We start from the raw sequence: 24,409 nt of genomic DNA, 5'->3' as shown, positions 1-24,409 counted from the left end.
GTTTTGGTCGACTGCAGCGTTTGCCCATGCTCTGTATGTGTCAACTTGTCCCTGGTAGGCGAGGCGAAAATAACCAAACTGTTTATATGGAAAAAAGTTGGCTCGCTCCCCAGGGTCACCCTACCTTCAACCCAGGGTTACCCTGCCCCCCGAGCCAACTTTGCAATTTCTCATATAAACACTTCGCAGCTATTTATAAAGAAACGTATGAAAAGCTCTCTCGCCCGGGGTGGCTCGGTATGGAGGGTAACCCTTCTACCAGGGACAACTCTCCTCCATACAAACAGGCTCTTAGTTGTGGGAACAATAATGTCAGTTTTGGCAAATCTTTGTTTAAGCACTGAAAGAGTTTCCGACTGATTTCATCCAATCAAAAACTAGGGTGAGCCCTCGTGAGTACTCTGAAAGTAATCACGTGAGCAAACACATTGTGCTGTTTGGAAACTACAGTGACAAACACAGCGGGCTCAGCCTCTCGGAGGCATGTCATCAACTGGTACTTTTTTCCTAGACTGCCACATGAACATTGATCAAACAGTAGCAAATGGTCACTGCCGGTAATGCCTTTCAGCTTTGTTATGTGTGCTGTTATACTTTTGACACATAGCGGAGTGTGTTTAATGCTTGTTTTTGTGAAGATAATTATGCAATCAACAAATATCATTTTATTGTAGGAAGACTTTGTTAAATGGAAAGGCTCTCTGTTTTACCGTTTTATTACCACACTTGTTGATGAAGACCAGGAGATAAGGAAATTTGGTTTGTTGCCCTTTTTAATGTTTTTACAGAGTTGTTTGTCTCTCTTAGCCTGCGAGGCCTTTGCACGAGAAACAAGTGGCTCTGGGGACACATGATTTGTTTGGCTGAATTCGAACAAAAAGAGAAGCCAATCAATTGTTTTAAAATCCCTTTGTTTATATGGGAGTTTAAAACGGTTGATTTGATTGGCTTGATTTGAAACTGCCTTTGTTAAAATCTAGCCAATCAAATCATGTGTTCCCAGAGCCTGCAATTGTTTCTCTTGTACAGTTTTCGTCGGCTAAGAGAGACAACCGGCTCTGGGGACGAGAATGATGTTGTTATAGTTCTTTTGTTCACTTTATTTATTAGGCTGCTTATTACTGATCATTTTTTTGTTATTTTTTTCCTTTTAAGCTGATTTTTGCCTGGTACATCTTCTGTTGACCAGACACCCAGGCATGCTATACCAGCATTTTGTAGAGTGTGTTTTTCACTTTAACTGCTTTGAACATCACAAAGGTAAAGCTGCAAAATAATTATTAATTGCCATCATGTGTATATCAGCTGGGTTCACACAGAGCCTGGAAATGTAAGGGAAAAGTCTTTGTATGTGAAGATATACATGCACCTTGAATTGTTTTTACAACTGTTGTGGTTATTCAGTCAGTTGGTGTCAAACCAGTTCTTTCCTCTTCCCGTGTTTCAGTTGTTCATTTGGTCAGTCAGTTTAATAAGTTACCGGTATGTTGATTCAGCCAGGAAATGAATGAATGAATGAATGAATCAATCAATCAATCAATCAATCAATCAATCAATCAATCAATCAATCAAGTAATCAATCAGTCAGACAGCCAACCAGTAAGTCAGTCAGTTAGTCAATCAATTAGTAAGTCAGCCAACCAGCCAGTCAGTCAGTCAGTCAGTTAGTCAGTCAGTCAGTCAGTCAGTCAGTAAGTCAACAAGTCGGTTGGTCGTTTCAGTCAGTCAGTGAGTCACTAAGTCAGTCAGTCAGTCAGTTGGTCAGTCAGTCAGTCAGTCAGTCAGTCAGTCAGTCAGTCAGTCAGTCAGTCAGTCAGTCAGTTAGTCGGTCAGTCACTCAGTTAATGCTGTTTTTAATTATATTGTTTTTCTTTTTTCTTTATGTCTAGTATACAACAAGTTTCCACAGACAGACAGAGAGAGGAAACTGTTTTCTCTGAAAGGAGACCATAATTCTGGGTAAACCATCTTAATCTGTAAAAGTAAAATTAATTTGGATCTTTATGATTTATTATTGATTTTTTATTTAGTTGGTGGACCTCAAAAAATGCTTCTTGATAATAAATGGAATTTAGTCATTGCTAAGATTAATAAAATGTTGACAACTTTTGGAATTTAAAAGGTTGACAAACATCCTTGTTATCTTCTATTAGTGTTTCAACAAACCAAATGTTTTCATGCATAATTTACTTTACGTACCACACATGTAGACTGCTTACCTCACGCAATTATGTCAGAAAATGGCTTGACTTTACTTCCTAAAATAATTGCTTTCGTAGAGCAAAATCCTGGTGGTATATTTTTGACACTAACTGGGAAAATCAACTTTGTTTCACTTTTGCAGCAAGCGGTTCACAATTTATCAGTTCATGTTGACCCACATGAGTGACGAAGACCGGTTTCATCTGACTGGAAAACTTTGTCAAGAGGTTTGAATGATTTTCTGTTATACAGTTTAGTTAATACTTGGTGAAATTCTTGTCTCCTAGAATCAGGCTGAACAGCCTAACTTTTCAGGCTCACTTGCCCTATGGGCAGGGGGCTGAGGCAAGCTATCTGCTACCTTATTACATGAAATTTTCGCGACACGTTAATTTCGTGATTTTAAAGTGCGCATATTACGCGACACTTAAATTTCGCGATTTTGTATTTTGAATCACTTTAATTTCGCGTTTTCGAGTAAGATACAATTTACATTTCCTTGGCAATATTATTTTACATGCCCTTGAATTAAATAAAAATCTCGATGATTTGGTAAGTGCAGAATGCAATATGGAACAATTGAAAGTATGATGTTTTATATATGGTCGTGTTTATTTGCTTTATTTTACTTTCGGAAAAACTGTTCACAGGCTACTTGTATTCTTTCTCAGGTGTTCCTTACGCTAATCTTTGCAAACGTAACACGACACTTGTTCGTTTGTAACAAAATACTTTTGTCTTCCTTGAAAATGCGATAACATGAAACTTTTGTTTTTTGTTTGTTTTACGGCGGCATCGATGACATTTGTTTAATTTAATTAAGTTACGGTTTAGACTGCACGAAAGACGATTCTCAAAAACTAAAGAAACAAATCTAATCAAAAAACATATTTTTCGACAGGTTTTTTAAAACGCAGTACAGCTAGGATATTTGTTTCCTGGTTATCAGGTGTTCACGCCGAAAATCCCGGTGCAAGTTTTTGCATACCTAATTACGAAAGCGCTGTGAAAGTCTCAAAATCTAATTTAATTGATTTGCGGTTTTTACTTGGCGCCAAGAAGTCTGCAGGAAGCCTACCGCAAACACGCAATACAAGCGATGTTCATGATAGTTCCAGAAAACAACGTAGACTAATCTGCGCATGCGTTTGGTGTAAATTACGTTGATTAGTACCACAAGGAGAGCAAAGGGTTTTCTGAAACAAATATATACGTTTGAGATCTTCAAATAAAAGTAACGTAGATGTGCTCCAGGTTTTACTTAGGGGTACGGTCAGGTGCTCCCCACCCCCACCCCCTCCACAACGAATAATTAATTAATTGATATTAATTAATTAATTGGTGATTAAAAGTTTACACTGTAGCGCTTTAGGGGTTTAGCGGACGACAGCCCCACCAAACCATCACAATAGTGCATTCTGCACTAAAAACGACTTCATTAAAGGAAAAATAACGTCGAAATTAACAAAAAATAAAAGCAAGGGTGGGAATAAATCTCGGCAATAGCTACAACAGAGCAGTTAATGTCTACAAGTAGGTTATGCTTGTATGTGCATGAGTTTTTGTTCTTGAGTCAATTGACGACAACATCCATTTACATTGAAAATTCCTTCCTGCAATGGCACTTATCTTTCTTTTTGTAATTATTAACATAATGTGAGTCACTTAATGTTCACGTCATGTTCACGACACTTATTGTTCGCGTCACTTTAATTTCGCGATTTTTTTGGAATTGCGAAATTCGCGAAATTAACGTGTTGCGAAAATTTCATGTAATAAGGTAACTAAATGATGATTTAAAAATAAAAATAAGTAAACTAAGAGCCTGGAAGTCCTAAATTTTTTTCCGTTTTTTTCTTTGGGGCCTGGAGCCCTAAACCCCTTTGGGACCCCCTGTCTTAGTTTACTCGCCTGCCAGGAAAATCTAGTTGTCTTGGGTGACTGGATGCCTCTGTCATTGAGCCCTGGATTTGCAAAACAAAATTTGACAATTGTTCATGAGAGATTTTGAAACTTATCTAAGTTGACTTGCTTTATTTTTCTTCTGGTGTAGGTACTTGGTGGCTTCACTGATGGTGATATCATCCTGGATCAAGACTCAGCTTCTGTCCTCAAAGATGCTTTACTTATTTTGAGTAGCAAGGTAACACCTGTCGCTAGCTTATTAACTCCTTTTGCAATATGAGACAAGGAAGTAATTTTTTTTGTTTGTCACTTAGTTTCATAATTTTCAAATTTTGTCACAGACTGTGGAGTTGACCAGCTCTTTTGATTTCTGGGACCATTTAGTGCTAATTAATAGAAACCAACCTTTTCTTAGTATGTTTACCTATGATCTCTTTCTGTCTCAAAGTACCTCAAAGTGAGTGCTCTCTTACCTTCGTAGTGTTGTACTGAATACAACACTTCTGGGGGTAAATATTGCATTATGAAAAAGTGATGGAAATCCAAGGAAAGCAACTTTTGGTTCAATTGTCATCAGGAGTTTTAAGAAATCGAGGGATTAGGAAATTTGAATTTCACTATGCCATATTATTTCACGTTTCACACCTAAACCCAAACCCTGTGTTTTTATTCCAGAATATCAAACTTTCTTCAATGAGAGCTAAGGCAGCTGAGGATCTTGCTGACGAGGGAGACATGGCAGGAGCTGCTATTGTACAAGCCAGAAACAAGTTCCTTACTCAGGTGATCACAAGGCTTTAACACAAAAATTTTAAGAGGAAATCTGCCAGGACTTCGAGTAGTTATTGGACAAAATTATGTACCAAAACTATTTACACCTGATTGCAAGCTTTTGTGTTACTGCTTCAAATATCTTATCTGCAAAAGAGATCTTTTCTAACAACACCAAACATGGAAAACAAATTTCGAAGTTCCACTGAATTCCCATGAATCGCTTAAAGGATGTGAGCTTTTGCCAATAGCTTGTGAACTTTGAATATCATTTTTTCAGACTCTGATAAGAAATTGTTGTACCAGAAATATTTCCACCTTATTGCAAACTTTTTTGCTACTGCTTCAAATATCTTATCAAAAGAAATCTTTTCTAACAACACCAAATATCGAAAACAAATTTCGAAGTTCCGCTGAATTCCACTGAATCGCTTAAGACGAATTTACAAAATGGCTACACTTGAGATTTTTCCTATACCTTGTGAACTTTGAAATTCATTTTCTCAGACTCTGAAAAGAAATTTTTGTTGGTGTTATCACGGATAATTACTTACATCTTTACCTTTTATTAAGGGTAGGAAATAACACAATAGGATTTAAATTTTTCTGGTACTTGATTTTTGTCCAACTTTAATAAATATTACTCGACTTCCTAGTGGATTCCTTCTTAAGCATATGCGTTTACCGACCTGGTGTGTGTCTGTTGAGCAGAAGGTCTTGGTATGATTCTTGGTTGGACCAACAACTCAGGGTTGTAAAATAACTATTGTCACAAGAAAGAAGCTGTTTCCTTTTGCTCAAACATTCTAGGTATTGATGTAATGTATATGATATTCATATACATTACATCATTTCACTCCTCTCACGGGTAAAATATGAACTCACAATTGACCTCGCTCCCAATGTGTGGCTTCAATAGCTCAGTTGGTAGAGCATCGCACCGGTATCGCGGAGGTCACGGGTTCAAATCCCGTTGAAGCCCTGAATTTTTTCAGGCTTCTTTATTCCAATTGCTTAAAATTGGAAATTCACTGCGATGATCATTTATCACATTCATTCTAGGTATTGTCTGAGCATTCGATTAGCAGTTCCATATTGTAATTTGCTTCTTTTTATTGCTTACTATCAAGCAAACTCAGCATTTAAGTGAAATTTCTTTTCCATTTTGTTGGACTGTTTAACACATGATCAATCTTTGTATGAAAAGGAATGTTACACTTATTTACATGAGCAACGACAACAAATAGTCAACTCATCTATATATTGTTGACTATTTGCCATTTGCTCTTAATAGCACCCTCTCTAAATAATGTAAGGTTGTCAGAAAGTAGGATTTTGTTAAGTGTTGGGGAACCTATCTTAAGCAGACTTTTTTGGGACCTGAAAATGTGTCCACAAGGAGAAGCCGGCTCATCAACAAGCCCAGCTGGCTTTTCTGGTCTTGGCAGCTTTAAGAGTTTACCCAAGTCTTTGTTTTCATGTGAAATTTCAGCCAGATTTAAGTTCTTGTTCAGCCAGTAAAAATAGCCGGCAGCCAGCCCTTAGTGACATCCCTGGGGACCATGACTGTGTCTATAGCTAGCTGTCCACCTACTAAAAGCGATCCAAGTATTGAGAACTTCAAGGTTAATTATTATGCTTGTCCTTGGTTTGTTTTACAGGTTCTAAAAAAGAACATGATTGAGAACATCATACCAATTATCATCGAGTTAAAACACATGGTGAGTTGATGGGGCAGGGAGTGGCATCTTCCTCTTGAATTTCTCCTTTTAAGAAATATTTTTTTCATGTTTCTACAGGGTGTCAAGTTGTAGAGACATGAGTGGAAGTTTAGGAGAATGAGAAATGCTGTGGGTACACATGCTGTAGAAAAGTGTTTTCATAGCTTTTTGAACTCTCCCAATCTTTCACTAGTGTTTCTGTAAGTCCCTAGAAATGCAACTGATAAAAAGTCTATAATTTGTTTTAGAAAACACTTCTAGGAAAAAAAAAATCACATGGTTATTTTTATTAATTATTGTTTCTTTAGAGTTGCTTAAGTATGGTTCTTAGTGACAGCGCAATCTTACAGGGTGTTTTATAAAACATTTTATTAACTTTCCAAAATGAATGAACAAACAAATAAATGAGCTCTTTTTCATTCTTGATGAACACTTGGTTCCTTTGATTCATGACAGCTTGAAAAGCAGCATTCTCCACTGCTCAAAGACCTGATGTCCTGCTTAAAAGAAGTGATGAAAGACTACAGAACAGAAGTTCAGGACGTGTTGTCGGCAGACAGGCAGCTAGCCAATGAAATTGAGTTTGATCTCAAAAGGTTTGAAGAACAGCAAAAAGAACTTGAGGAACAAAGGAGGAAGCAGAACACTCCAAACAATTCTCCACAGGTTTGGACATTGTTATTCTCATGGGATACTTAACAATAAGACGGCAAGCTCGAGGTTGCTATTGGCTGATATTAGCGAGGGGCAAAGCCCCCAGGGGGGTACTCCCCGGCTTGTAAATGACGGGGATGATTGAAGGATTTTTTTTGGGTTTGAAATTTTCGATTCCAGGTTTTTTGGGTTGGATTTGGCGTTTTTTGGGTGACTTGATTTAAATAGGGGATTTTTGGGTTTCACTACTTAGTGCCTTGGCGTATTTTGGTTGATGAATAAAACATTAGCGTTCAATTTTTCGGCTTCCATTGTGTTATATTATTGCCCCTCCTGGCAATTTAGGGGTAATTTGACAAGGGATTTTTTTGGGGGGTTATTTTTGGTCCAGGGATTTTTTTGGGTAATGTCGAAAGACTTAGGGATTTTTTTGGGTCCTGAGTTTTGCCTCCATTCGATCATCCCCGTCATTTACAAGCCGGAGTCCCCCCCCCCCCCCCTGGGTCAAAGCCCCGAGCCAACTATCAAAGTCGATAGAAACCGAGAGGGAGCCGTTTAATTGTTTTAGCATAACACACTGACCGAAGATGTTAATGGGCCTGGGTGTGTTCCTTTCTTTCTTAATAATAAAATGTAAACCCTTGTTACCATGCACGTCTTGCTACTTAGGTCATCACCAGGCAGCCTTCTTCAGCAGCAAACACTCCAACTCAGGTGGCGGAGTTTGTAACCCCACAGCTACGAAATGCCACACCTTCTCCCAAAAGTGGTAAGAAAAACTCTAAGTTTTAATTTTCTTCAACTGGAGTATATTTTTCAAGCGTAGCTTGTGGTTGTGAGGCAGTATGGTCAAATGGTTAGAGCATTGGACTTGAAATCCGAAAGCCGTGGGGTCAAGTCCCATTCTGACCACTCACTGATATTGTCCTCAGCAGACCTATGGTAGTTCAACTTCTCGGCTACCCTTGTGCCTCCTGCCAGTTGGGATTTTTAACCATGTTACGTTCATTAACAATATTGGCCCTGAAAAGCTTCATTGGGGAGTGGTCAATAAAGATACTTATTTATTTATTTATTTATTAATGTGATGGAAATTAAGTCATTCTTGTTCATGATCTTATTCACAATAGGATCAAACAGGCCTAATGTTACTCCCCTCGCTGGTGCTATTGAAAAAATGCAGATCAGCCGACGACACACCATGGCCCCTGACCTACGAAACAAAGCGCTGCTAAATAGTGCTCTGAAATCGAACCTCACTGTACTAGTCAGCCCCCTGCAGAAAAAGCGACGACATACACTCACAACTGCAGCTATTTTGAATTCTGCACGCAAAGCCGTGAATCAAGTGCACAAAGTTGCAGAACAACAGAAGAGGAGGAGCGTTGGACAGGTGGAAGGTCCATGTCAAGGTGATGCTCCCATGGAGGGGCCAGAAAGACGTACACCTCTTAAGCCTACCAATTCTAGAGCCTTTCAGAGGGAAAATGAAGAGCGTGCAGCTAGCACTCCGGAAGGTAATTTTTTAACTCGGGGTGCAATCAATAAACTGCAGTATACTTTTTTGATCTCCTTCTGCTTTATGTCAATTATCTTAATCATTTGAAATGATTTATTGCAGGTGAAAGAAGCCATTTGTCAATAATTTCATTTTGCGCAAGTTCAAGTGCAATGGCACCTCCGTCTCCCATACCAACATCATTACCCATTAGAGTGTACCCTAAGGATAAAGGTTGGTTACCTTCGGTAGTCATTATAGTCTCCCTCACAGTCATTAATTTGGGTTGTACGCCCTGCAACGCAAGTCTCCCCTAATGGCTGCTTAAACCACATTCCTTTCCAAGATTTCTAAAGGCCAATCATAGCTTTGCTCCCATAATCCTGAGCCACTGACTGCGTTGTCTGATTGTGACCCTAGTGTAAAAAAAAAAAAAAAAAAAAAAAAAAAACAGTATGTCACCATTTGAGTTTGACACACACGTCACTTGACTACAACTACCAGAATCCTCCGCTTTGTCTTTTTGTCATTCTAATTAGAGCAATTGTTTTTCAAACCCCACTGGGAATTCAAAATTTGAATAACAAAGGAAAGGCGAAATGAATTCTGGTATTTGTAGTCAAATGACGACATCGTGCAAATGTGCTATTGAAATAAAACCCCAAGTTTTACTCTAATAAAACAGTCTTGTATAAACCTTAATTACCTTATTATAGGAAATTAATGATTACATTTTATTAATGCGAATTTCAAAAATTTGCGTTAATAACATGTATGTTAACTTTTTTGACCAGAACTTTTCCTAAATTCGCGTTAATTTTATTATGCGTAAATTTTGTTCACGTTGTTAAAACGCCTCGTTATATTCCTATAATAAGGTAGAACATTTAATTAGTTGAAGATTTGAAGCAATAATTTTCATAGCTTTTCAGAAAACTGTGACTGTCACTGTTTGCTGATAGGTGTCTGAGTGCTGCAGTCAAAACAAAAGAAAAGAAATGCAGTTTGGAGAAACATTGCTTAACAACTCAAATAACAGCTGTACAAGAGACTATCCTAATAAGGGCAATGCATAAATATTTATTACCAAACAAAACTGTCTATTTATTCTGTTAATTACAACTGGGCCAACTTGTTTTAGGTACTCCACCAAGTTGGATCGAAGGCAAAGTGGCGGAAGACGATGACGAGAATGGGGAAGAAAAAGAACAACAAATTATCTGTATGATGTCACCAGAGCAGAAGTAAGAGTGTGATTAATATCTTATTTCTCTGCACACTATCTATATATTGTCATACAGAGACATGATGAGAATTTAGAAAGCTATCGACAAGTGGCCACATACCATTCACCTGCATGTTTGCTAGACTGCAATCAACCCTCCAAGCTTACTTTTTTTTCTTAGTGCCCATTTGGCCACTGACTGCTCAAGTTTGGTCGCCAGTGAAAATTTTTTAAAAGTCGCTATATTAAGTTCACGCTTTCAATCCTTCTTCTTTATTTTAGGCGCCAGGCTGGCGACTTTGGTTAAAATTTAGTCGCCGGCTCCAAAATAAGTTTTAGTCACCATGGCAACTAAAATGGTCTTAACCTTGGAGGGTTGGCAATGGTTGAAATTCAGGTGGAAATTTTCTATCAGCTAAAAAACCGAGTTTTTGAATCAAGCAGTATTTTCTATGCCAAACAACGTTAAACTCACAAGAAGCTCCAATTTGCTCATGTACTGTTTAAAATTCATTAAATTCAACAGGCTTCCAAAACCGAGGACATGGAATATCAAATCGCCGGTAAGTGGCTGATCATACGTAGACATCAATCTGATTGTGAGGTATTCCTTGCAGACAACTTTAAACTGTGATTTAACAACATTTACCACCCTTAACCTTTGCATACAATTTGCATCATATGGATCTTGACAATAATTAGTAGATTTATACTTATGTTCTTATGTAAATGCTGCAATCTGATTGGCTGAGCTGTCGTACAACAGCCATTACTGTGCAGTGGCTGGAGGTCGTCTACAAAATAATTATGGTTTATTTCCTCCTTTCTCTGAAGTCTCAAAGGAAGTTTGAAAAGATAAATAAATTGATAATTCAACTCCCAAAAGGAGTTAATTATGGTTTATTTCCTCCTTTCTCTGAAGTCTCAAAGGAAGTTTGAAAAGATAAATAAATTAATAATTCAACTTCCAAAAGGAAAAAAAAAGAATGACAGTCACTGCTGCCCAACTCTAAAAACTTGAATTTGTTTAAATAAACTGCAGTTCTACTCAAAAAAGTAAATTTCTCTTGTCCCATAGTGCAATAAAAAATTATTATTGATTCGACCTTTAGCCTCATCATCTACCACCTCAGAAATTTTGAGCTAATAATCTAATTGCCAATCAAAAAGGTGCGCTTTAATTAGTAGTCTGACCCAGTGGCTGCTTTAGCAGCATGAAATATCACATGTGCCCTCTGTTAGGACTTCTGAATAGCCAATCAGATTGGGAGTCAATCAGCCTCCGGGTTATGGTTAGTTGCTCTAAACCAGCTGTGTCATGTAATATTGTCTTGAACTGACTTGTTTTACAGGATCCTAAAAAGCCAGTTTCTAGCAAGAAGGTGAATAGCAGACCACCACCAACAACAAACAGCAGACCACTGTCTAATGATTCTGTCTCAGGGAGAACAAGATCCCGAAAACGAAAGTGACAGTGAACAACATTCATCTTTTAGCCGTTCATGGACTTAAACTCGTAATTATCAGTTCTAACATAAAATAGAGTTATACGAATTTTTTAACGTCAGTGTCAATGAAGTACAAGACTAAAATTTTTAGAATGAATCTTCCCAAGTTGTAGAGTCTAACAGCTAAGGTGGCATGATATGCATGCTGATCTAATAAAGTCATGCCCAACCTATTCCTAAGCTAAAAAGTCAATTAACTTGAAGTTCTGCTTATTTAATCAGGCAATTCTTCAATTTTTACAACTAAAACAGTGTAACATTCCAATGGTTGACAATATTATTGTTTCCATTGTTTTACTAACAAACTTTGGCAAAATTTTGCATGACCAAAATTAATACAGTGCAATCCTGATTTTTCAAATTTCCAAGCAAAACAACAAGTGGTTTGAAAAATTAGGTAGTTTGAGATGGTGCTTTCTCTGCCTCGTCCCCAGTCGCTCGCGATCGCTGGGAGAAATGCTAGTTAATTATTGAGGAAAGCGGGGCGAAGGGAGACCAACCGCTCCACATCTTCCTACTCGCGCTACGCGCTCGCTCAAAATCCTCCCTCTCCATCCGCGCTCAATCGGCCTTGGAAAAGCCTGTGGAGGAGGCAGGTGCTTTCTTGCAACAGAAAATTTATCATTAGATTAGCTTCACAATTATTTAACAAATTTTATGCAACTCGGTGGATTTGTTTGTCCAGTCGAAAAGGAGAGGTATGAACCTTAGCTGTTAAAACATTTTCTATCTCTGAGACAAGCCATAAGCTCAAAATTTGTGGGTTAGATAAAATTTACTCCAACATTTTTACAGTTTTTAAAAGTTTGCATACCGGTATTTTGCATGACCAGAGAATAAATTATAATATTTTTGTAATCACTGTATTTTTATTGTTTATCTTAGAACATTTGAAGAATTAGTATTGTAGCATCTTTATTAATAAAATCAATTCCTTGGGTAAAATGTTCAGTTCTATTAATGCTGTTTCTGTTTAGCTCTGTTGGTTAATAATGGCTTTAGTGGGCTTTCATTTATTAGTGCATGGGGGGGTATGTTATTTTGGGAAGCTAAGTAAGGGGTTACAGTAATTGATCGGCAAAAATTAAAAACAAGGTGAATTACTGTGGGCAGATGTGACATTTTTCCTACCAACGAGGTGGAGGGGGAGGGGGTTGGTAATATTTGGATGCCACCACAAGTGATTTTGCCAAAACCCCGCCCCATGCAGGAATAAATGAAAGCCCCCTTGGATGTTATGCAGTATTTCAGTAGAAGTTCTGGTGAGCAACCACTTTGTGATTTCAAAAGTGGTCCCAACTAGGGCAGGTCGTTTATGAGAATGGGCTTTTGTAAGCCACCACACGCTGAAACAATAGAGCAATAGAAGCTGGTCGGTTACCATAAAGCTTTCTACCTTACTCTCTGGATAACACTCTTTCTCCACCCGACATTATTTGGCAGTGTGATATTTAACAGTTATTCCACGAGCGTGCGTTGGAAACGAGATGGTAGATAGCCAACAAGGTGCGAAATGCTGAGTTGGCTATGATGCTCTCATACCCAACAAGCGCCACTGGAATAATTGTTTTAATACAAAACAACCAAAGAATTGCAATGTCTAAGCTCCCCGGCTGTCGTTGCGGAGGAGAACACCTATCATATTTGTGGACCATGGTATATGAGCTCATATACCATGGCCTGAAAACCAATCAAAACTCAGGAATAACAATATTATACCATGGCTAGTTTTTAATAATACGGTTAATGTGATCAAGTTGTCAATACAGATTGGTATTTGGTGAATTTTTATTTTGATAACTATTAAAAAGGACATTATAGTCACACCAGCGATAAACCAGTAAGCCCGAAAACCTATCAACGTTGCACATACATTTGCTGTTACCAAATTCTGACAGTAACATCAAACATTGATTACAAAAACAATGTCCTGTAATTTTTGTGCTTGAAACTGCTTTGTTTGTTCACAGTCTGATACCATGATACCATAAAGTTTCGGTTATAATCCCCTTTGCTTGTAAGCCCCCCGAATAAGCCCAATGTTTCCAGAAAGTGATGCTCTACCAGCCCAGACTAAGTGAAGCAATGCTCTCTCTTGGCATGGCAAGGCAAAAATTTGCATGTCTAGTTTTCCCTATAGCCATTTTCTCTCTTGCATCCCTTCTTGCTTGCCACTTCATGAGAGATAAAATGACTGCTTGACTTGTGCAACAGCATATTGACTCCCCAGTTTCCAAGAACCTTCTCTCTACGCTAGCACCGAGCTAGGCAAGTGCTTCACTTTTAGAAGTGTCACAGTTTTCTGTTCACCAGTTTCTTATCCTGCCCAAGAGAAGAAGTGATCCTACAACAGAAATATTCCTAGAAGCGTGTTGAAGTTGATACCAAAACTCCACATGGCTAGAACTCCTGTACCAGTATTTTGTATTAAAATCCACTAAAGCCGAGATAATGACCAACTGCCAGACGACAATGCGCGCAAAGTAACCCGCTTCATATCCAGCGTAGATAAAGAGTGCTGGGATTACATACATTGCTATAACAGCGACGACCATGAATTGACCACCAGGGATGTTCTTGTAATGAGCAAGCCGGTCCTCTTCACTTGCCCACACCATGTAACCATTGCAGAAGAGATAGAATGCAAGGATTTGACGACCCACTTGAAGGGCTTGCACCACCTTTGGTCGGCCTCGCTGACTGTCCGTGAGTCCTCCAGCCACAAAGAGATAACCAGCACATACTGCAGCTGTTCTAGCGCCCATCCTGACCTGGGGAAAAAAGATACATTTTTTTTATTTAAGCCATGTTGTTAAAATAAATCAAAATGCACAAGATAAATAGCCTGTGTTGCAGAGGAACTAAACCCTGGTATAGTCCGTCTGCGAACCAGCGACCAAAGCTTGTTCCGCCCCATACATGTTACCCGGGTTTTGAATGGCCATATGCACGAGCCAATCAGCTTTTGGTTGCTGGATCGCAGACGGACTATAACAGGGCTGCAACTCAGGCTAATCAGTGTTCCCGGGGGGGGGGGGGGTACTCCCTATAATGGCCTATACGGGGAGGCTCCGCCCGAAAGGGGTACCTTTTTCAGGCTCCAGTTATATAAAAGGGTAGGGATTTCACAGGTTTAGGTATATGAAAGGGTGTGGAAATCTGCCATTATGATATTTGTAAAGGCCTTTACATTAAATATTTTGAGCAGACGCAACTTTTGGCTGTATCGTCTTAATTTATTAAGCCCGAAATAAAAATGACAAGAAAACTTCCCGTTTTAGGTAAATGTGATGTCGTGTAGGTATATGAAAGGGGTGCCTTTTTGCAATTAAAGGTATACAAAAGGGGCACCTTTTCTATCAAAATGGTATATAAAAGGGTAAGGGGTTGGATCTCCGGCCGGAGCCTCCCTGTACAAAACTTTTTCGAGTACCCCACCCCCCCCCCCCCGGTCAGTGTTATAATGGTATGTGTAGCAAGTTCTAGTAAACGGTCACCTCTATAACAGGCAATTGGGCAAATGTTGGGTTGTTACTGACAAAAATAAACATTTCCTGATCCAGATATTTAAAACAGGCTTACAAACAGGGGTCTGGAGGGTCCTTCACAAATTGATAAGGTTCACAGTAGCCCGTGGGGGTGGGGCCGGGGCTTGGACGATTCCACTACTCCCAAAAATAAATAATTTACATGTGACTCTTTGTCCATCTCATCCAGAAATGAATAATTTTTCGCCTCGGTTTAACAAGGGCACATCGTGCCGAAGAAAAGAACGTTGCATGTAGTATGGGGATGATAAGAATCACATGTACACATGAATATAAAATAAAGCTCGAAAAGAATCAAAGCTTGAAGTTGAAATTACTTACAATCAAATATTCTGAATAGCTTTTTCGTTGAAAGAGAGTCATCGTAGTATAAATTACTGCATGTAAAAATGCAGCGAAGCCACATTTCCTCCTCTTGAAATCCAAGGTCATTCCCGTTCCACAAACAAAGAAAACTGTGGCATTCACGTATACAAGGACATACTCCTGCCGCAATGTGTCTCTGAAGCTGAAGATCTGTCCTCCTGGCAGGCTTTCGGCTTTTTCTCCAGTTGACATTAGAAGCATGAATAATTCTATAAATGGAAATCGAGTGACAATAAAGAGGCCTAGAGCGTCTAGTATACGAAGGGTTCTGTCTAATCCAGCCATAGTCGAGTAAGAAAGTAACCAACTTGAAAGACAGAAGATCGAACAAAGTTCTGAACAAAGTATAAAAGAAGACAGGGTGAAACGTACGCCCGCGATTTGTCAGCGCAAATGCACATGTTGTCTTAGCGGGGAGGGGTAAAGATTATTTTAACAGTTTTGGAGGATTTTGCTTCGTTGCCCTTAAATTTACAGCTGACTTTCTTGAGATTTTTGTTGAAAGGAATTGAAGGAATAATAGTCATCTGTAAGAAGTCTTCAAATAATCTTTCTCGGTACCATATTCAAAAATGTCTTATTTGCAAAACCTGACTGAGGGATCTCCTCTTAGTCGAGTTTGTGCACTTCGGCCTTGGAAACGATCTCTGACCGTCTCTGACTTGATGAAGTGTGAAGTTTGTTATGCAAAATGTAATTGATAACGACTACAAGGTCACCAATCTGCCCTAGACCCGTTAAAAAGTTCCAAGAAGAAGAGAAGAACTATTTTTCGAAAAATCGAGGTAAGGTGATGTAAAGTGATCCTATTTTAAATAAATCTGATGCCAATGAGAAACGAATACGCGAATTTTAGGTGAAGTACAGATTACGTGCGACATGGCGTATGTAAGCTTATGTTTGTGGTTTGCTGCATTTCTTCAGATTTCTTTTCCCATGTTGGCATATTTATTTTGAAATCTCCTCCAGTTGATCCTTTGAACTCATATTATCAAATCTCTGTACAGAAATATAGGGAAAATATCGCTTGCGTCGACTTTCAATTACAAGCGATTTTGAATGCATCTAACTGCATCTAAGCAGATCTAAGCGCGTCCTTCGTATCTTTCGTCAGCTTTATTTTTCGACCTTTTTGTCAGGATTTTGTCCAAATTTATAAATCAGTAGTACTATTAGTATTCAAAGAAGGGAATGCATTGTGCCGGGTGTTGGTTTTAATCAGCGCCAACTTCAGGCAAACGAGTACTTCTTTTCGATTTATAAACAACGAAATTCACATAACAATGCCTGGTTTATCCTTTCATTGTTTTCCTTGTTTTATCACATATTTGTGCGGTACTATGGAATATTGATAAAATTTTGAGTCTGTTGTTGATATGTCGAGGAAGTAAGATGAGAAAAATTATCGTTTTTTGATTTTAACTTAAAATATGCGTGCAAATGGAAAATGTTTTGTTTATAAAAGACAACTATTTTTACACAAATTTTTAAACTCATGCAGTATTAATTTACTAAATGTTTTTTAGTGAAGTAAATATTAAATACAAGCATCATACCATCTTTAAATAAAGTTTACAAAAAGAGATGTGTACATAATGCTGTATTAAATGCTTGTTTGTTTGATAATTTGTCAGCAATGCTCTAGTTTTCAGATTTGTTGCAAAACCTTAATTAAATTTTTAATAACGTTCTGAATAAGTCCCAACACTTTGCTTATTGTTAAACACAATAATCTTTTCTTTTTTCAAATATGCACTTATTTTAATTGAATACCAAATTTAGTGTTGTAATTTATTTGAAGACGTGAAGACATGTTCAGTATTTGGAAAAAAATATGAGAAAAACTGTTGTATACCCTGCAGGAGAACATGTAATCAAGGATTTGTAAACTAAGATTTCAAGTGGACTGTGTTTTTCTTGAAAAGGATTTAGTTCGTATTGCCATGTTAGCTATGGAATTTTATGTTGTCTGTCAACTTGGTGGTAAACTGTTCATCTCTTTGTGTCAGAAACTAATTAAATTTTCAGGCTGCCTAATTTAATCATCTGATATTTATGAAATAAACCATATTTTGTGACACTTTTAATTTGACATGTCATGATAATATTTTTGATAAGTTTTTAATGAAAGTAATAATTCTAATTATCCAGAAAAGAAATTATGAAAGATATTGTTAAAATGTTATTTATGTTTTCCTTTAAAATATGCCATCCTGCAAAAATTTTGGTCATCGACCAGACTTTGCAACTTTCTGTCTTATGCAGCAGTTTCATAGCTGCATAAAATTTTTTTTAGAATTCTGATAAGATCAGAGATTACAAAGAATTGGGAGCAACAGCTGAGATTTATGTTTTGTTATTAACTCTCATTCAAACAAGAAACAAGACTTGGAGATTTTGTTCTAAAACAACCACTGTACTTAAACTTTTATTAGTAAAATGTCGTCTAAATGCATGCGATTGGCACATATCTGTCATTCTGTTGTGTTCTGTCATTGTATACCACTACACAAGAACTGCTACAAAAGACCAAACAATCTACTAACAGCTAAACAATGACACCTAAACAAAGGAATTACAGAATAATAAAAATTATTGCTGTATTTCCTTTTACCCACACAGCAGGGCAGAGCATCCCTTGCTTTATATAATGAGAATACTCTAGTCTCTAATTTGCACAATTGCATACTGTGCAGTTGATAATTGGGTAGTTTTTCACTGCTTCAAATTAATTGTTTCCAGAGAAGTTACGGTAGGTCTCAAAGGCTCTAATTTATTTTTGTCAGAGTAGGAATTATGTTCTGTACTCCTAAAAAATCACTAAAATCTTTTGTGCGAGTATAGTGAAGGTACAAGAACTTTCAACCAAACGTTATAACAATTTTTTTATAATGATATCACACTTAGAGAATTTGAATTCCTTCGTTAGGTTGAGGTTGAAACAGATTAACCAAGGTTGGAAAGAAAATGACTGAAAGCAATTTTACCAAAAACATATAGGTACTTGTAACTTGCTGATAGCTATAAACTTGCAGATGTAAAAATTGTGGTTGTAATTTTTATTGTAGATGAATTAACAGATATATGATTGAAAACTGTAAGCGTAGCAGATTGAAAGTGTGGACCTATTGTGACAGGAGTATACGAGAAGTCATAGGTTTCGAACCCTATTACGGACTAGCTGGAGAAATTTTTTCAGATTTTTTCAATGGTTCCATGCTCATGACATTGCTGATCTCCACGCCTTTCTTCTGTAGGTATTTTTTTAGAATCTTACATTGATTTTTTTTCTTTTACAAGGATGTCGATGCCTCCTCGCCCTGATCCCCCAGTTGTGGGTAAGGTAACGCATAATAGCATAGAGCTGTATTGGAAGGCTCCTGAAGAAGTCAATCAAGGCCAGGGAGACAGCAGAGCACGTTACTGTATTCAAGAAGAAGAGCTTGGTCCTAAGTCCAAAGGATTTGGCAATGTTTATTCAGGCTACAGTAAATCGTAAGCTTTACGTTTTGTTTTTGTTTAGCATAACTATATATGTTGTGGTTCAATTTGAGATTTTTTCTTGTCTTATATTTATTTCATGATAATCATATATAATTATTTACCATACCCCTGAGCAAAAGAAATACCAAGGGAAAAACTGAACCATAATATCTACACAAAGAAACCTTGATGAGCAACAATCACTGCCCTCCCAATTAAGGGTGGTTATCTATAAAACATTTGACAGTATTTGGATAAATTTTTGTGATAGGTAAAATATATGTGGGATGTATTTAAAGACTGGGCTGCCCTCTGATCTTTTAGTACCTTTTCAATGTGAGCCTCATTCCAGCAGGAGCCTCTGTTGTCGTGGTCATCATCGATATCATCATCATCATCATTATCACCGCCATCATCATTAATCGTGTCGCCATTGTCCTTGTCCTCCTCATCACCATCATTGCCAACGTCAACCCATTTTATTAGTAGAATTAAATAATTAAATAGCATTTAAATAACTCTTGAAAAAAATTATCTTTGACTTGTCTTGTTTACCAGGAATGTTTTCGAGGGCCTAGAGCCTCGCACACAGTACCGCTACAGACTGAAATGTATGAATGACTTTGGCTCGAGTGCTTGGAGTGCTGTTGTCACTGTGTCGACCACAAAGAAGCCGCAAACCAGCGAAGATCTTCAGAGAGCTGTAACTAAGGGAGATGTGGAAACCGTCAAAAATATTTTACCTGGTGAGGTTTTAGGTCAATCAAATTTTGCAGCTTTTTTTATGTCACCGACTTGCAGTAGTAAAATAAATATATTGTTTGTACTGCAGGGCTGAGCTGGCAAGCTGTTGATTCGCCTGACAAGTTTGGTTTATCTCCACTCATGATAGCAGGTCTGTTACAGTCATTTTATTACTTTTTTTGTTTACAGCTGATATTACTGACGCGTTTTCACAATGTGTAGTTCCATAAATTATCCATACCTCTCCCACGGTAGGGATTTTTTCCTAAGACCCCCCAACCCTCTGGAAAATTCCAATTAAGCTTCATACATTTTCTAAAAGTTTTTGACCTTAAATGAGTCCCTTCCCACCTTCAGTGGGGGGGAGTATGGACATTTTTCTGGAACCACACAATGATAGTGTTAAACCCAGAGTTGTTTTGATTCTTTGTAAATTGTTGTTTGTTGCCAAACAGTATGCTGACAGCTCACCAACAGGGTGGAGAGGATTCTTCAAATAATAATATTGTGATTTTTTTTTTTTTTTTTTTTTTCATATGTTGTTTTGGTTTAATTTTATATTGTCTCATTTTTATTATAGTAATCTGAAACAAAAGGGAATAAAATCAAACTGGTGTGAAAAATTTTAAACCCTAGGTAAAATTAAACCACAACATGTACACGGCTGTGTTACTGATGAAAAGAAAGACGATTGTACCAGAGGAGACAGAAATTGAAGGAAATTTAAGAGAGAAACTATTGCCAAAAAAGCATATCCCAGTTGTTCAGTCGACTAATGTGATCCCAGCTCCCCTTCAACATGAAAAATATCTCCCTTCATGCATTGTTAAGATAGTTTCTTTTTTGCCAGCCAACAGTTGGCTGTTAGTCAGCTGTTTGCATACAGTAGGCTAACAGTTCACAAATATTTTTCTGATGTAATGGGCTCAAGCTGTTCTTCAAAATATAATTATTATATAACGTAGACATTCATTATTGATAAGTGGAAAGAAAAAAATGTTCTGGAAAAGAACTGGAGCCCAAGGAAATTTGAGAGGGAAAATATAAACAAGACGGCACTTGAGCTAATGGTTTGCCTTTAGTATGCAAAATGCCTCCCTGCTTGGAGTGCTGACATTATTTTTATTTTCTCTGTTCCATCTAGCCCAGCGTGGGTATGTGGAAGTAGCAAAAGTCTTACTGGAAAACGGTGCAGATGTGAATTTTCAAAGCTCTAGTGGAAAGACTGCTTTGATGATGGCCTCCTTCTCAGGTTTATTAGCAGTTTTTTTTTTGTAGTAAAGTTCATGCAATATTTATAATTTTCTCTTCGCCTAGGGATATAAATAAGTACCAGTGTTACTGGTGGTAACATGTGATGGACTAGCATCCTTTCCAGGGGGAGTAGCAATATACTCCAAGCTGCTTTAACTGGAAGTGTAGCAGCACTTGTAAGCTTGTAAGTAATAGCTGTTATTACAGTTGAGTCTGCGCAAATATATTCTTTTGTTAGCAGGTATGCAAACGAGGCAAAAGGGTCCATAACCTTACATCTTTGTAACTGCAGAGAACTGTAATAACAGTTATTGTATTGGTCCTTTAGTGTAGAAGTTGTTATTTTATTCGGGGATAGGGTCATTGTTCCTGTTGTTTGTTCTTTTGTTCTCTTGTTGAAGGTTGTGAGCCATTCATGTGAGACTTTGTGAGAGCCGCTACCCAACCCCATGCTGTACAATAAGATTGTTAGTCAAAGAATAATTGAAACTGCGTACTGAAAATTCTTCAAAATCGCTTAAAAATTACATCAATCTTGAATTACTAAATGTATTGGTCGTTGTAGACTGCTAGCGGTCCCAAAGGCAAAACCAAGCAAACGAGCTGGAGGGGGGGGGGGGGGGCAGTATAATACGTAGCCAGGCCTTTAATTTGGCTGGGGACTACCAACAGTGCCAATACCAGTAATTTTCAAATGATTAAAGTTCAATCAGAAACCCATAAGTTTCTGCTTCAATTTAGACTACTGTTCCAAAACTCAGTGCTGTACAGCTCAGTCTAAATCTCTAAATGCCATCTTTTCAAAACTGTCCTTTCTTCTCGGCAGGTAATGTAGAGGTCGCCCAGTTGCTAAGGCAACATGGCGCCAACTGGGATTTGCTGGACAAGACAGGCTCAACAGCTCTTCACTGGGCAGTGGATGGAGCCAATCTGGACATGATCCGCTGGATGCTTCAAGATGGCTGCAGGGTGGACGTCAAAGACGAAACTTCAGGTGACTGACTATAAAAACATAATATCTTACTTGGGGGTTTTGGAATTTATGTACACACAAAGACGATTATGATCAGTGTTGTAAATTGGTGTTATTTAGGTGGTGTTACATTAAGGCCTGATTACACAGGCAATTTTTGGTGCAATATTTTTTGTCGTTAAGGTTGTAACTCCAAATCGTGCGTGTAAACCTGCTGCGATTTCAGCGTGATTCGGTCGTGATTTCAGCGTGATATGGCGGTTCGCAGGTTTCGAACTTAGACGAAGAAATTCCAGGCTTGTTTTAAGACCTGTGTACATGCTCTCATACAAAACCTTGCTCTTTTTCTAGTTGTTTTGTTTTTGTTTATCTAGTCGTTGTAAATTTTGGAATGGAATAAATAAAAAAAAATGAAAACTATATAATTTTTGTCGTGGTCACGCAAATGCGGCCAGCTGCAATTTTGGCGCGATTTCTATACAATGAACATGTTCATTCCCCTCGGACCCCCCCGCCCCCCCCCCCCCCCCCACAGACGGGGGGGAAGAGAGAGATACCCTGGGAACGAGGTTGGTAAGCAGCTAGACGAGACCTTTAACAGTCTTTTTTCCGTGTAAAACATGGTCGAAAGGAGTAGCGGATTTTGGCCCCCTAGTTAATTTTACTTCTCTTTCATAGGTTGGACGCCTCTGATGAGAGTGGCGGCCGTCAGCGGCAATGTGAACGTTTCCAAGGTGCTGATCCATCACGGAGCGAATGTACACACGATGGACAAGGAAGGCAAGAGCACGCTTATGAACGCCGCGCTTAATGGATACGAGGCGCTGGTGAAGCTACTCGTCAAGAAGGGTGTTTCTGTCAAGCTGAAATCGGAGCATGGTAAAACAGCCCTGGATTTTGCAAGGTCTTTTGAACACGAGAAGGTGATTCATTTCCTGCAAGAGCAGGTGGAGGCTTTGAGAAAAGCGGACAATGAACGTAAGTTAGCTGAAGCGAAAGAACGCCGGCAAAGCCGCGAACAGTTGGACGACAGTCATGGTTTAAAGTCGGTCGCAAACGCCGCCCAAAGCGTACCCGCTGGAAAAGAAAACGGCGCAGTAATGTCGTAATGAACATTTTTTTGAATGATATTTGATAAAAGTGGTTGAGAACCGAATTATATCTTTTTGGCATTTAATGGAATTGCCCATTCATCAAAGATGCTAATGGTTACATAAATCTTTCAATACCTTTATAAAATTAATACCGCTATGACAACTAACTGAATGTTGTTCACGGTTATAAAGTTTATCGTGTCGGTTTTTAACGTTGGTTTATACCATTATTTTAAATACTTAATATATTATTTTAAATACTTAATATATTATGTGTAAATATTTAATTAATATCGCTGTTAAAGCGAAGTTTCTACAAGCTGAAAGTTAAGTGCGCATTTGCGCTACGCGTTGATCTGTAAAGATTTGAGTAAACAATAAATTGAATATTACTGTTGTGTGTTTTAGTGTCTTGAAGTTGTCGGCACAATGTTTGTCGTAGCTTGTAGATGTTGAAGGGGCCTTTTAAAGGTAGGGCCGTAACTTGCAAGAGGCAAGACGAGGCACTTGCCTCGTCTAGATTTTTGCCCAAAATTAAAAACAAAATTTGTTAGTTGGGAAAATAATCCTCAGTTGTGCAAGATTGAGTTTTCACAAGAAATACGTCATGAAAAATGTATCTGAAAGATTTTCAGTTTCTAGATTTTAAAACTTCAAGTCTGGAGGGCATACCCCCAGAGCCCCCTTAGCAAGATCTTGCCTCGTCTATTGCAAAGGTCTGGTTACGGCTCTATTTAAAGAAACTGTGTCACGGCTGAGTTTAGTCGATTTTATTACATTATCGCTATTAAACTTTTGTTTAGCAAGCAAATTCATTCTGTTAATCTAAATGACAAAACCATCATTACAAATATTTCTCCCGATATATTAAATTTGAAAACTGCTTAGTCCAACGGCATTTCAAAAAACCATATCGCAATCCGTTTAAATCGTCTTCAATTCCTTTCCATCCATACCTTCTTTTGTATTCGCTGTGTTATTGAAATGTCCCTTCACTGTTTTAAGTAGTTATTTTAATATTTCACTCAATGTGGTGGCTACTTTCTTAAAATCATGACAACAGTCGCTGCACTCGCTTCTCAGTGATAGAATAATGACTGTACGGGAGATTGCTGTCACACGTTTGGGCTGGCATGGACAAAATCACAACATGTACACGCAAAAGATGTAGCAGTGGCATGTTTCCATGCTTTCAGACCTCCCCCCCTCTCTCTCCTCCTCTCCTCCCTCTCGTGGGGGGGGGAGAGAGACCCTGGGAAAGAGGTTGGCTTTCAGACGGTACGGTTGACAGTATATATAGATAGTAAAAGGTTGCTGAATCTCAACGTAACTAGGGTCGTTCCTTCGGGAACTTGAAAGAAACTGGAAGATGCCCATTTGTGTCACGTTTTGAGACAAGTTAGAAAAAAAAAACAAGTTAGCCAAACAAAAAGAAATAGGAGCATGTGAAGAGAAGGCGCCTG

At 38.2% G+C, this 24,409-nt stretch overlaps 3 protein-coding genes across 6 annotated transcripts in view; 2 read left to right on the top strand and 1 right to left on the bottom strand.

Annotated features, from left to right (window-relative positions):
- The window catches only part of LOC144652482 (condensin-2 complex subunit D3-L-like), a 43,746-nt gene extending 31,323 nt beyond the window's left edge, over positions 1-12,423 (top strand). Inside the window, exons 31-45 of one of the 3 annotated variants that reach the window (XR_013570548.1) lie at positions 675-759; positions 1,156-1,260; positions 1,890-1,959; positions 2,345-2,429; positions 4,256-4,345; positions 4,783-4,890; positions 6,540-6,599; positions 7,056-7,265; positions 7,923-8,019; positions 8,384-8,770; positions 8,875-8,985; positions 9,893-9,995; positions 10,503-10,539; positions 11,329-11,894; positions 12,081-12,423. Coding sequence is in view for 1 of the 3 variants with exons in the window: in XM_078512495.1 (XP_078368621.1) it covers positions 675-759; positions 1,156-1,260; positions 1,890-1,959; positions 2,345-2,429; positions 4,256-4,345; positions 4,783-4,890; positions 6,540-6,599; positions 7,056-7,265; positions 7,923-8,022; positions 8,384-8,770; positions 8,875-8,985; positions 9,893-9,995; positions 10,503-10,539; positions 11,329-11,448 (1,671 nt within the window). In the remaining 2 variants the exon portion in view is untranslated. Of the gene's footprint in view, positions 1-674; positions 760-1,155; positions 1,261-1,889; positions 1,960-2,344; positions 2,430-4,255; positions 4,346-4,782; positions 4,891-6,539; positions 6,600-7,055; positions 7,266-7,922; positions 8,023-8,383; positions 8,771-8,874; positions 8,986-9,892; positions 9,996-10,502; positions 10,540-11,328 lie in introns of all 3 variants that reach the window. The other 2 variants (XR_013570547.1, XM_078512495.1) reach the window with 2 other exon arrangements.
- A 1,221-nt stretch (positions 12,424-13,644) lies between these two features.
- On the bottom strand, positions 13,645-15,740 carry LOC144652623 (transmembrane protein 101-like). The gene is made up of 2 exons (XM_078512700.1): positions 15,354-15,740; positions 13,645-14,255 (listed from the first exon to the last, which is right to left on the bottom strand). Exons 1-2 carry the CDS (start codon positions 15,681-15,683, stop codon positions 13,791-13,793), a joined length of 795 nt encoding a protein of 264 aa, XP_078368826.1. The 5' UTR covers positions 15,684-15,740; the 3' UTR covers positions 13,645-13,790.
- A 302-nt stretch (positions 15,741-16,042) lies between these two features.
- On the top strand, positions 16,043-23,343 carry LOC144650360 (fibronectin type 3 and ankyrin repeat domains protein 1-like). 2 transcript variants are annotated; one of them, XM_078510016.1, is made up of 7 exons: positions 16,043-16,183; positions 18,699-18,893; positions 19,440-19,627; positions 19,714-19,776; positions 20,770-20,877; positions 21,706-21,873; positions 22,531-23,343. In XM_078510016.1, the coding sequence occupies exons 2-7, from the start codon at positions 18,700-18,702 to the stop codon at positions 22,959-22,961; spliced, it is 1,152 nt and encodes a 383-aa protein (XP_078366142.1). In that variant the 5' UTR covers positions 16,043-16,183; position 18,699; the 3' UTR covers positions 22,962-23,343. The 2 variants fall into 2 exon arrangements, with proteins under 2 accessions (XP_078366142.1, XP_078366143.1); XM_078510017.1 differs by lacking the exon at positions 16,043-16,183 and adding an exon at positions 18,378-18,398.
- Positions 23,344-24,409: the final 1,066 nt, after the last annotated feature.

This window comes from Oculina patagonica, chromosome 4 (assembly GCF_052425735.1).
Source record: "Oculina patagonica isolate OP01 chromosome 4, crgOcupat, whole genome shotgun sequence".
NCBI lineage: Eukaryota > Metazoa > Cnidaria > Anthozoa > Scleractinia > Oculinidae > Oculina > Oculina patagonica.
The sequence above is the reverse complement of the archived record's forward strand: the minus strand, read 5'-3'. Positions and strand labels throughout refer to the sequence as shown.

Excerpts from the sequence above, each read along its gene's own strand:
- LOC144652623 (XM_078512700.1), bottom strand. The coding sequence starts at position 15,683 with ATGGCTGGATTAGACAGAACCCTTCGTATACTAGACGCTCTAGGCCTC. Across the intron at positions 14,256-15,353 it reads GCTATTCAGAATATTTGATT|GTCAGGATGGGCGCTAGAAC; the intron begins GTAAGTAATTTC and ends TTTTTTCCCCAG.
- LOC144650360 (XM_078510016.1), top strand. The coding sequence starts at position 18,700 with ATGTCGATGCCTCCTCGCCCTGATCCCCCAGTTGTGGGTAAGGTAACG. Across the intron at positions 19,628-19,713 it reads CGTCAAAAATATTTTACCTG|GGCTGAGCTGGCAAGCTGTT; the intron begins GTGAGGTTTTAG and ends TTTGTACTGCAG. Across the intron at positions 19,777-20,769 it reads ATCTCCACTCATGATAGCAG|CCCAGCGTGGGTATGTGGAA; the intron begins GTCTGTTACAGT and ends TGTTCCATCTAG.